The sequence below is a fragment of the Macrosteles quadrilineatus genome, unplaced genomic scaffold (genome assembly GCF_028750875.1).
Source record: "Macrosteles quadrilineatus isolate MER2022 unplaced genomic scaffold, UCM_ALF_1.0 Scaffold_5__1_contigs__length_97177068, whole genome shotgun sequence".
Taxonomy (NCBI): domain Eukaryota; kingdom Metazoa; phylum Arthropoda; class Insecta; order Hemiptera; family Cicadellidae; genus Macrosteles; species Macrosteles quadrilineatus.
In genome coordinates this window covers 94206923-94220262 of record NW_026542598.1, presented here as the reverse complement: position 1 = coordinate 94220262, position 13340 = coordinate 94206923, and the positions used below count along the sequence as shown (strand labels likewise).

The following is a 13340-nucleotide window of genomic DNA, read 5'->3' as shown; positions in this document are numbered from 1 at the left end:
ATAAACTTTACAATAAAACTTAAATTGCAAAATGCGGTTAAGAAGAACAGGTGAAAAAGGGATGTTGGAGAGAGAGCCGTTATTAATAAGTATTAGTCAGGGTTCTAACGTTCAAACCCCTTTCATTTAGTAAGTTATACTCTAAAAAAAATAATGTCAGTATAGATCGATTTACGTTACGTTGTCAATCCTAATACAAGTCTCAGGTAAGTTCACTAATTTAGTTTGAAAACTGAACTAGATAGTTTCATTTTCAAGCATTTTGTCTTCATAAAAAAATATTAGAACACATTATTGTCAATAGACAAAAATGCAACATTTAATACGCATTAACACGGATACATTACTTATTAAACATTAACAAATGCGCTGCCAGCCATAACCAAAATATATCAAAACAAATATAATAAAAATCATCAAAACAAAACTGGATTACAGAAAAAATTTCCTATTACTAGTTATTAAAACATATTAAGCTTCTTAAATTTTTGCGATCTCATTCATGATAACAATTTATATACAGAAGGGAATTTGACGAGTAAAATAAATAATTTTAAGAAAAGTGTACAAAACTATTTATTAATGAAATATTTACACTGGCAAAGTAGAAGGTTCCAAAGGACAAGTTAGTGTCTTCTTAGTGAAATTCAAATGTCGAATCTCTCAAAGCAGATACTGTGACCTTCCTCTTCAAACTCTTCTTTGGTGACGACGTAGCTGTAGAACTCTGGGTCTCGGCTGAGGTGAGCTCCACCGTGCCATGCGTATGTCACAGGGCTACCAACATAACAAAGTATCAGATGGTGTTGAAGCACAACAATACCTGTATGAACATTGAGCACAAGGGCCGAGGTTTTTAGGATTTTTTTGTGAGGATAGAAGGCTTACATGAATGAGAAATAAAGTTGTCTTCATTTATGGTGTCATGACATGTATGGATGTCATTGGGCTAGAAGAAAACTCTCTCTTCCTTAGTTGAAAATGCTGTCAGTGACAGTGAAATATTCAAATGTTTTGTGTATATAATGTACAGGGTGGCTGAAAAGTCCAATTGTTACACTAAAGGTAAATTCAATTGGTGTTGATGAAAACCATAGAAATCTATTTTAACCAGACAATTATTGTGGACTACACCAAGTGAACATCATTTTTTGTCCAAAACATTGGCATGCACACCTACATTGTTTCATACCGACTCCAAGTTCGTTTGCTAATTCGTTTCAGCATTTCTGGGGTGACTAGCTCTTACTCTCTATTGGGCGTCGCCGCGTCCTAGGGCTGTGGCGGTGGTCGGGAAGGGAGAGTGAGGCTTCATTCTCTACCCCAATGTTGCCTTACTACTCACGTACGAATATTTGCTGATCAGTCGTGTTAATAACAGTGTAATATGTACTGCAATATTTTGTAAAGGGACTTTTCGGCCATCCGTATAGTGTAAGCTTTTATGTCTCTTGTGCCAGTTTGGACTCTTTTTCCATTCAGATAAGCCTGCTATTCCCACAAAATACCTAAATGGCCCTTGAGGTTCATGTTACATCATTAAACTCCACACTACGTGCAAACTCACTCATCAGGCAGGTAAATGTTGAGATCAAACTCCTCGGGAGTGACACTCCGCAGATCTCTGTATAGCCTGTCTCTGATCCCAGGGAACTTGGCACAACCTCCGACCACCACGATGTTGGCGTAGAGGTGGGGATGTGTCTCGGGAGGGCAGCTGTTGATAGAGTCCACTACAGCCTCAGGTATACCCATCTGGGAAATGCCAACGTCCGACGGGTGGAATAACAGCTCGGGGATGGAGAACCTCTCATTGTTTAGCCGTAGGGTTTGCTGTAAAGGTAGAACAAAATTATTATTATTATTATTTTATGGCCAGCATTGGACCACTTAAGTCAATATAATGGTTAGATTCTTTTTAAATTCTGTCTCTTCTTCTTGTCCGAACAAAACCAATAGTACTTTTGCAAAAAGTAAAAACCAAATGTGTTATAATTTGATGGGAAAGCCTCAAGGGGTAGTTAAAAAACAGTTTGTATATAATTAATAAATATTCATGATATCATTCCCATCTTAAATACAATTATTGGATTGTCAATCCTTGAACTGCAGACCTTAAAGACCTAATTTACCCAAAAGAGGCAACAATTGGTGCCATGAGCTGCTGGGACGTGCAATGGAGTCATGACTCATCATCTAACGCTACCAGTTACGCAACTCTCGTGTTCGGACTACTTGGCCAAGTTTTTAATTGTAAATATTTTAATGTTTTGTGTTATGTGTCCTAAATGTGCTGACGACTCCACCCGCGGATGAGAAGGCCGTATTTTAACGTTCATAGACAACCTGAAGATGTACTCGTTTAGCAGTACGAAACGGCTGTAGTTATTTCATAACTAAGGATCAATTGACGCAACAGGTAAATTAAACCTTTTATATTTGCAATGGAAGACTTTAAGGGAAGGACTGAAACTTGCATTCCAGAAAGTGGACTTCACCTGGCTGACATTGTTTTCCATAAGTAATGGACATCTGAAAAGTGTAGCCAACTATGTTTTGTAAGTAGAGTATTACTTAAATCGCAAGAGTTTAAAAATATTCCAATCTAATAAAAGATATAATTTTCACAAAAACAAATGAGTAGCTTAATGTTTTTTTTCGGTCACTCTTTACCTGTTCCACAGTGTCTGGCTCATCCAGTCCACGGAGATATCCCCTGCGTATGCTTGTATAGTCTGGCAGTACGTAGTCCCTTGCGATGGTATTCTCTGGAAACTTCTGACGAGCAATCTCCATCTCCTTCATAAAGTCCAGAGCAACATAGCAGGAGTCCTCCTTCACCTGGTTCATCACGTGGGTTTCATCCATCACGTGTAGTTGTCTGAAAAATGACCAGGGAAATCTTATATTGTTTTGTTTATCTATATCACAATAGGAAAAGGCCTACAGTGAACCCGGACTAACCAAAATAAAAGTGGCAAAGATGTTTCGGACAACCTACTTTTTCGGTTAATCAAAGGTAGGAATTTAAATGTTATGTCTATTCAAAGAGATCCACAGAACAGTAGTTGTTAGGGTTATTTTAATTGCTATCTTTATATCTAAACTGAATACAGAAAACAAAGTCTATTTCTTAAAATCAATAGTTAAGTTTTCTGATCTTTATACCACCCTATGAGAAATCTTGGTCTGCTCCATTACATTTTTTTTTGGCAGAGCTGAACCAATTACTCACAACAAGGTAAATGATACCCTTTGCCTAGTTCATTTTCCTATTGATTAATTTTGGATGATGGTTTTGGTTAACCCAGGTTTCATTGGAAACTAATATAAATTGAAAAATATAAGCATACTTCTAAGTTTATTTAATCAGTTAAATTGAAATAAAAAACGCAGACCAATATATCCTGAGAAACTTTGAACAGATATTACTGGATGGAATTCACTTCCAAATCTAACAACTATATGTGGGAAAAATATACGTTTCTTATATAATATTTCTTACGTTTTGACTCTCTATATTGCATTTAGAAACTATAAGATTGGGTACCGGTAGTCTAATTACCTAGGCCTACATGGAATGCTTGATGTTGCTAAAACACAACTAGTTCCAACAACACCTAATAGGCCAAATATTCTTAATTTGTATTATTTAAATCAAACGAGATGATATCGAGAAGGGTTGAGCATCCAATTTGTGACATTATTGATTTTAATTTAATTACAGGTATTTACACAATTTGTTTGTATGTTTTCTTAGTATCTCCCTCTAAAATAAACACAATATATTATACTTCTGTGTATATATTATTCATAATTGGTTTGTACTTTGTACAACATAGGCCTACCAAGATAAAAATGCATTGGACATTTAGTTAATGTTACCTTGTGAGCAACATAAGATCCCCCTTTTGCATTTTCAAAGTTTTTTTTCTATTTAAGTAATTTCTTTAGACTTTACCACATGGATCTTATGCAACACATCCAAACTGATATTATAAAAAAGTTTTGTTTACCTGTATGATATAACCTCCTTCAAGTGATTGGTGAGCACTTTTCCGCCAATGTCGATCCGTCGTATGCCCAACTTTTGTTTCTTGTCTCTAATGTATGGAACGATGTTGGTGAAACTGTAGCCGCAGTCGATGACCAAACAACACAATGCCTCGGGATGTTCCTTGCGGTAATGGTAGTTCACAAGGTCCCCAGCTACAAGGACCAAGTTGCATTTGGTTTGTGTTCAAGTTTATAGAAGATTCTACAAGATTCAACTGAGATATCGATTCTCAGTACTCTACTACATTGAAAAAACTTAGTCTCTTACGTTAGGTGGAAGTTTTACATTTGAATTATTTGAATTTAACATACTTTACACAAAAAAGACAAACTCATTACACATCAGACATAACACGAATATTAAAGAGTTTGCAGTTTCATCTAGTCTTTTTCTTCGGCATCCCAGAACTAATACATTGTTCCAGCAGCAACAACTCTGAAAGAGTTACTGGGTCTTCAGTCAAATCTTCTTTAATGGATTCAATGCTTGACCGACGAGAAAGTTTCGCCATAGAATCGCTTCTAACTTCTAACTGTGATATTCCTGCTTCAGTTGTGATTTGTTCTGATAATGATTCTGGTGAAACAAGGTTGGGGTTACAATGGCACATTTTGACAGCTGATCCTGATTTTAGAGGCAAAGAGTTTCCATGGATATCTACGACAGAAGTCGTTGCTTTAGCTTGATTATGTAAATGTGAATTGCCCTTTACCAGAGACAGTTTTAAAGGCACCTTAGGTGATTTCTTCGAATTACACTTGGACTTTCCTATTGCTTTTGGCATTCCAGCTTGAATACACTCAGCTAGAATGTCTGCATGATCTGAATCTTCAGGTAGCTTTGACAAATCAGAGCAAGAAGTTGTGCGACTGATATGTAATGACGTATCCTCAGTAGTATATGTTTTTACGTTATCAGCCGACGCTTGATCTTTTGAAGTAGAAATATGCTTAGTAATTTTACACATGTCTTTTTCCGTGGTTTTAAAACTAGATTGAACGATTTTCTTAGGATTCCCAGGGGTTTTCACATTTCCAAAACCTCTACATTTCTGCATACCTGCATTGATACAAGCAGCTAATATATCGTCATCGTCATTTCCATCAGTGGAAGCAACTTCGGGTTCGAGATGTGGCGATTCATTTGATGCTTCATTTAACAAGTTATCGTCAAAACTCAAGGCGCTCAGACTACTTGTAGTGGAGAACTGTATAGGGGTACTTTCTTCTCTAAAAATGGACACCTTTTCCTCAAATACACTCCTCAGTTTCGGCAGTGGTTGAAGTTTGAAACTGTGCACGCTAGGAGCCGTTGTTTGAGTCGGTGAATCCGGTAAGTCACTTGGAGAAATCATCCCACTGGCCATTCTGCTGTAATCGCTAATCAAAGATCTGACATCGTTCAAAGGCTCGTCACTAGTTAGAGAGTTCAATGAGCTTGAACGTGAAAACATCAGAGGTGTTTCAAGCAATATGACTTCACTCTTCTTGTCTTCAGTTTGTTTCGAAGGAACAGTATTTGGAGACACTTTTCCAGATTCTACCTTTGCCTCTCCTTCATAAAGTGGAGAGCAAATACCGGAAAGTGGTGTAGCTATAGAATAATCGCAAGGAGTTCCTTCAACCTGGTACTCTTTGAGTTCCTCAGAAAAGCTAAGGGCATAGTTAAGGTGGTTGAATTTAGACTCGCTGCAATGTTCTGGATTCTTCTTGAGGTAGTTAAACATCTCGTCAGGTTGATCTAAATCAGTTTCAGCATAGCAGGTTTCACCTGCGCCAAACATCATCTCAACAGTGTCCGATTCATTCTCCATTTCTTCCAGATATTTCAGGCTGAAATTTACAGGCTGTTCCGTACTATCTAACAACAGAGGTGTTTCATGTTCAAAGTATTTCAAACCGTAGTTTATAGGCTGATCATTTGTATCAAACAACTCTTCCATTGGCATTCGTTCAAAAATTTCACTACTCGATTTATTCTTTAAGTTTTTGATCAAGTGACTGGCTGGAACTTCAGATACAGTCTTATCAAAAGACTGAACATGTCTTGTATCTGATTCATCGAGTTTACATTGTAATGCATAATTATTGATCCAAGAATCTAAAGATAGCGACAAATCTCTTTGTTTTGATTGTTTTACATGTAGGTGAGAGTGCAGTGCTTGTATCATATCAATGTTCAAGTACTTCTGTTGATTAGGGCAGTTAAAAACATGTCTAATCCACAAAGGTTTACCGAATTTCAATGATTTAGAACAATCTGAATCCAAACAATGTTGCAGCAGAGGATTATGATTGTCATCCCATAAAATTCTTTTGACGTTTTCTCTGTGTGCAAATATTTCTGAGCAGTATCTCAACATATAAGTTGTCTCAGTTAAAGTAGGATCGCCAGCGGAAACATCATAAACCTGCCGAGCTCCCAACATCTGCTGAAGTCCTTCTTTCACCTCACAGCTTGCTGAAAGTTCCAAAATAAAATAGTACGGCAACGTTTAATCTGTTGTTAGATTAAATGTTAGTACAGTCCAACCTCAGTATAACGAATCTGAAGGGACCGAACAGAATATTCGTTATATCAAGTATTTTGTTAAAACGAGGTTCGTTATATAGAGGTTAGTGTTGCAGGAATTTCGCTAAGTCAAGGTTCAGAACCAACGTCGGTCAATATAGGCCGGGATTTGACCTCAATAAAATACAATTAAAGTAGCATAGGCTACAATACTTTACAGTACAGTGTTAACATTGTAAAGTAGAACCTAAATTATCCGGCATGGCATAATAAAGGGGAGGGATCTTGAATATTGCGCAATCATGACAATGGCATTGACCTTGGTACAGGTTAAAAACTGTAAGTTTAAAATCACAGCTTGTTCTAACCCTCCTAAAACCTAGCCAAACACTGTATTGCGTAGTCATAAACCATGTAAAGAACAAAACAAAACAGTAGAAAGTTTTGTAAGCTACTGCTCGTGATAGGCCGGTAGGCTACTTACAGTACAGTACTGATTTATCACAACAGAGGAATGTCAATAATAATCATTAACTATAGCATTGGTGTTGCTAGTTGAAACAAATCGTATTGAAAACAATAAATTATTAGATAAGTCATTATAATCATAGCCAACTTAAGGATAATAAAAACAGTCGTAAAAGGAATGTTAAGATAACGATGTTGCTATTCTTTCTCTTTGGTTTTGTTTTTATATTCTTTCTTAGTTTTCTCTTTATCCAAAAATTGTACAATTCACCATAGTTATCCCATATCGCCCAATCACAGCTTACTAAACATTACGTCGTCATCAGTCCTCAGTAAATGAAATCAGTTCAGTTCTCAGTTGAAACATAGCGCGCGCAGCGACAGCAGACAAAGATGTAAAACGGAGCAGACGAATGATAGCGCAAGCGATGACGTGACCTTTCCATTTCATTTGATAAAGAAACAGATTTTCCCAAAACAATAATAGGGTGGGGGATTTGTTATATCGAGGGAAAGACGTAGCTAATTCGTTATGCAGAGGTTAAATTCGCAATGTAGAGGTTCTGACATTGACAAATTCGTTATATTGAGGTGTCTTATTTTAGCAAAAATCACGAAAGATTCGTTAAATCAAGGTCGTTGTTATGGCTTGTTCGTTATGTAGAGGTAAAATATACATTGTGTCTTATGGAGAGTTCTAGGGGATTTAAAAAAAATCGTTATATCAAGGAATTCGTTATATCGAGGTTCGTTATATCAAGGTTAGACTGTACAACGTTTCAAGTTAAAAAAAAAAAACGATGAATACACAACAAGATTTTGATAAGCATAATATAAACCAATTCAATCCAAACATGGCATTTGGTTTTCAAACATACAAAAGGTTAAGTGCAAATGCTATAAAAACTACTATTTTTTAAATGCAGTAAAAGAGCCAAAAACAAGACCTATTATAAAGGATTTCAAATTTTTTTATAATAGGCAGCCTACTCATAACAATGAGCAAAATTTGAAAATCATTGTTTAATGCATTATTGTATGGAGAAAAGGTAAAAATTGGCTAAGAAAGCATAGGCTATTTTTTGCATAACTTTGCAAGTTAAAATGTGCACCCTTATTCGACTGATTTTTTTTTCAAATATTCCTTCGAACCTGTCACAGATTTTTTCCTTATTTATGCCTACCATTAGATTTAATGAATACCTAGGTTTTCTGCTATAGAGTAGGATAAGTCTTCTATTTGTAATAGTATAAAATAAATTTGCCAAATTTGATAACAATTTTCCTTAAACAAACTACCTACAACGGTTTACTTTATCTCCATAAGAATAACATTAGAATTTTAAATGTAGCCTACAGTTTATTTTTTTATGTTCTTTCCCAAACTTTAATCCTACAATAACATACAATTTGATTTCTTCTGTTAAGCTCTACACGATTGTTTCAATTAAGATTGGGAATTTTTATGTTTAACCCTCCGAGTGTTAAGCGTCGCGTAATCGACGCACAACACACCCGCCGTGGTGTGCTTTTGCGACACACAAACATCGTTTACGGCGAAGGCTCTGGGACTGACTGAATCAGATTGAACTGGATCGAGATTGGTATCGTTGTTTTCGGCAGATTCTAAGCTTTCTCCTGATGTCTGTTTCTAGATGCTTTTCATTTTAGTTCCGAAAATATTGTAGCAGACAGCTGACGTGGGTATTTGTAAACAACTTGGTTAACCTCGCACCAATGACTGATGTTTTTTATCACGTTTATCATTGTTTTAGTGTTAAAAATAAAAAGTAGTGATAGGCGTGGTGCATTATAAGAAGATTTAATTGATTTTGAAAGGCTGGTTGATGATCCTGAAGAAGTAGGTAGTGATATTGATGTAAATTATCGGCCAGATTTCTAGCTGTGGTTAGGCTATGCATTCTTCACTAACGCTAAATGTACAAAATCTGTTTTTCACCCATAACTTATTTATTTGCAAATTTACTTCCTTATATTATTATATTTTTGTAATCTTTATAAAATTTAGAACAAAGTGGCTATTTTAAAATATTTGTAGACTTATAAACTCTATAAAATTTTTGATCGCAAACAAAATTTTTTCATTTATTTTATTATTTTTTAAAAATGTTAACCCCACAAAAATTGTTGAAAATTTTTTTGTTATGTTTTATATAGGTAGGCTATTACATTGAAGCCCATAATTTCCCAAACAAAATGATATATAAAACAGTATACTTTACATTGCTTTTTAGTTTCTAAGATACATAAAACCCTGCAATTGCACGATAAATGGGCGGACATTAATACCATTACTATGGACACTTGGAGGGTTAAGGGTAAAAATTAGAACTTAAACCAATTTTTGAAAAATTTTATAGCCACACAACACCCTTTTCCTATGACCAGATCTTGTTGGTTCATGAACTCATTCCTAAGGTGTATGTAGCCCTGCACGTTTATGCTAAATTTAATCAAAATCGGACCAAGACTACTCGCAGTTACCGACGGACACATTTATATAGAAATTGTAAAAAATAGTGTTTATAACCTCTGGGGACATCAAAATGAAATAGTAAATCAGTTCCAGGTATAGATCTTTCCAAGCCACTTAACCTATTGTAAAAGTGTCTAATCCATAGAGAAATTCTCTTATAAGGACTAAATATTATGCTAATGTCAAAAAGAACGTCTATTAAATTGCTGATTCCTTAAAGCAACATATATACTCAGAGTTGCAAATTTAATACAACAAACTCATAGTCCATCTCTACTTACCATTAATTCTTAAGAGCGACTGGCATTCATATTCTTCGAAAAAAATTTCTGACATAGCTTCCTGAATGTTGGAGAAGTTGAAATAAGGTTCTGTGACTATAAGAGGTGTTTCGGAAAAATTTCCGTAGCAACACTCCTTGCTGAATATGTAGTCCCACACGGTTTTCTGGACGTCCCAGTTAATGAGGAAACCCTGTAAATATCAGTTGGTAATATTACTAAGAGTAGCTGCTACCTAGGCCTAAATTAGATGTAAAAGTCAAACCAAAACGTCAGCTTTTGATAGGTACTGATCATTATATTGCAATGATTAAGAATCGTCTCTTTTTGTGGCAATTATTATACAGTTTGGTGAGGTTTGGTTAGCAATATAACATCAGATTAGAAATGTTAGTTTGTTCTTAGGGTTCCATCAGATGCCATCTTCTAGGAATCTGCACAAACATTCAGTTTACTAAGGTGTTGCACTGACAAGTGTAGCGATTAGGTCAACGAGCATGGGTTCAATTCCTGTCCGTGATCAGTTCATATTAAACATACTAATGTGTGGCTTATCCAGTAGGAGGGCGCACCTTTAATAATGGTAGGCTATCTTGCTTGTGTATAATTAGGTGTCAATTTTTATAGGAACTGTAGGCCTACCGGTACCTGTTTTGCTTTTCTTTACACAAGCCTCTATTAGGTTTTAGTCGAAAAGAACACAGTTCCTTTTTTGGCCTTTATGGTTAACTATTTGGGTAAAAACCGTATCGAAATACAAAATGTAACACCTTAAAATAACGTAAATAACCTGAAAAAGGTTGAATTATGAAATCATAAAAATACTCCCGTGTCAAAGGTTTAAACATTAGGCCCATGTTATTAAGATGGCAATAAAAAATAAATGGATCATTAGCATCATAAGTATCGGTAACACATATGCACTTGACAGTCTAATAAGCCTACTTAGAGAGATTAATATAAGTTATATCAGTTAGAGTTACCTACCTTCTGGAATGGTAGCAGGTAAAATAATCCAGACGCATCTCTGCACTCTTCTACTTGATCCCCAATGAAAGGTCTTCGACGTTCACTTTTAGCTTTCATGATGCAATTTGGAATAACTCTACAAATAAAAGACAAAAATTTAGATTTGAAATAGCCTACTGCACTTTAATAAAATATTTACTTATTATTAGTTGCAACCTTTAATTTTTAAACTTGTTAAAAAGATAATAGGTAGCGGAATTTGAAATAGGCCTTGGCCACATTAGTAGGCTTTGTCACTGAAATTAAAGTACAAAGGTCCTTCAATAAAAAGCTAAATTAGGCCTAGTTCTTTTTTAACAATCAGGTTTTTGAAATAAATTTGATATGACATTATATTCCTACCATAGGCTATATTATCCCATCCCCCATTAAAAAGTGTAGCCTATTAACTTATTCATGAAAATAAGTCACAAACTAGGCTAGGTGCACCAAATTTGATAGTTAAAAATTGTAATATGATTAACTTAAAAAGTCTCTAGCTTAAGTTTTTGGCAAAAATAACGTACGGTAAACCCTTAAGAAATAAATAAATAAAAATGCCTTTATTTACAAGCATCTTTCAGTAAAATAACTGTTTTACAAAGTAACTCATGTCAATATAACTAACTTAAAAATATACAAAAATTATGATACAAAACAATGTGTATGACAAAACAAAATTATAAGCTATAACTTAGCCTATACACTATTTTACATCTTTTTACAGCCTCTGTAGGGTTTCGGTATTAGTGTTAAAAATAGGCTAGGTAGGCTATTAACCTTTTTGTCTACAGCTGGATCTGTTGTAACCTTGGTTGCCGGTACCACCGTTTCGGCATTATACTTAATGCCATCACCAGACGTAGAAATTCAGCTGGAGTACCGGTAACTTAGCGTCATCATAGTTAAGTTACTGTAATAGTCATAAGGACATACAGTTTATACTTAGTGGAATACGAATCCCTTTTGCCTTGCAATTTACGAATTGGTATAGAACTTAATTGTCAGGATAGTAGACCTAAGTTACTGCGGATAAGTTAGGCCTAGTCGTAACTTAATCCTCACTTGTGCAGACGTTAATCCAAGCCAGGGAGTAGCCTATGGCATCCACCATGCCTGAGTTATAGGCCTAAATATCCACAATTTGTGACCTCTTGAATAGGCTAGCTGGATTAATCGGACGACTCCACAGTCCCAGTTTAGATCTTCACCAAGTTAAGTTAGGTAATTAAATTAGTGATGTGACGAGTTGAGTTGGGGAGTCGAGTTAGCTCGAGTCAAGACCCGACTTGAGTCAATTCGAGTCATCTCATTCACAACTCGAGTTGGTAAGAACTCGTACGGAGATTGCCGAAGCTATACACGAACTCGGAACGTAACGAGTCCAACTTGCAAAACGCTATTGGCTGAATGTGAGTTGAGCAGACTCACCAAGCTATAACCCTATTGGTTGCGCTGCAAGTCGACCCCAACTCGACGGATGGAAGCTGAAGTTTTACGATGATACCGAGTTGAACCTGACTCGAGTTGCCATAGTCGTGAGTCGAGTTTGACTCGAGTCAAGGAAATACACGACTCGTCACACCACTATATTAGGTAGCCTCAAGCTTAGAACATTCACTATTGGTCAAGAAAGTTTGGTTTTAGTTCGGTTAAGTTTGGTTTCATTCACATTTAAGTAAAAATTAAAATACGGTAGCCTTTAGGCCTAGTGGCTGCACTTTACTTGACGTCCTACACTCATTTGAATGAAAATATCAATCGATCTATCGATTAATCGATTGCTTCATTCGATATATCGTTTGGTTAGTTAGGTAAGGTTAACCTAACCTAACTAACCAAACGATATATCGAATGAAACAATCGAATGAAAATATCGAATCGAAAAAAACAATCGAATGAGTGTAGGACGTCAAGTAAAGTGCAGCCGGCCTAGTAATTTCTCAGCTGATCGGAACGGATTGTTACCTATGCTACACTTTTTAAGCTGTAGAAATAACCTGATTGTCCATACACAACTAACATGTAAAATAAGTTACCAAAATGAAAACTAGACCTTGGTCTAGGCTAGATTTTATCCAGTTTGCTTACCTTGGTGCAGCTGCTTTGGAGAGTTCCACTTTAGCCGTGTAAGCTCCATTGTCTACGATATAGACATTATCAACCATCATTTTGACGTCTTGGTCTTAAATAAGTCTTAATAAGAGCTAAACTCATTAACTCATATACTCAGTTAGTAAACAATGAACAAAATAACTTGGATTAGCTTTTAGGCAGCAGGCATTGTCTGTCTGTTAGTCTGTATCGTTCGTTAACGTTATCTAATTTCTAAAACTACTGTACCTGTACTGTACATAGCCTATACAAGGAGACCTTGCCGTCAGACTGTCACCGCCCTTTTTTTCGTCTGTCTAGAAACGGGACAGCGGAATTTGAAATCGGAACAACGCTTCCCCCACTACTGCGCTGTGCCGAACGCTTCCGAATCTTACCGAGCAGTGCCGAACTTAAACGTCAA

At 35.9% G+C, this 13340-nt stretch overlaps 1 protein-coding gene across 2 annotated transcripts; it reads right to left on the bottom strand.

Moving 5' to 3' along the window:
• Positions 1 to 551: 551 nt before the first annotated feature.
• On the bottom strand, positions 552 to 13138 carry LOC128995150 (actin-related protein 6-like). 2 transcript variants are annotated; one of them, XM_054420064.1, is made up of 7 exons: positions 12914 to 13138; positions 10802 to 10919; positions 9815 to 10007; positions 4017 to 4209; positions 2674 to 2881; positions 1568 to 1833; positions 552 to 777 (listed from the first exon to the last, which is right to left on the bottom strand). In XM_054420064.1, the coding sequence occupies exons 1-7, from the start codon at positions 12991 to 12993 to the stop codon at positions 648 to 650; spliced, it is 1188 nt and encodes a 395-aa protein (XP_054276039.1). In that variant the 5' UTR covers positions 12994 to 13138; the 3' UTR covers positions 552 to 647. The 2 variants fall into 2 exon arrangements, with proteins under 2 accessions (XP_054276039.1, XP_054276038.1); XM_054420063.1 differs by lacking the exons at positions 552 to 777; positions 1568 to 1833; positions 2674 to 2881 and having other exon boundaries at positions 4131 to 6517.
• Positions 13139 to 13340: the final 202 nt, after the last annotated feature.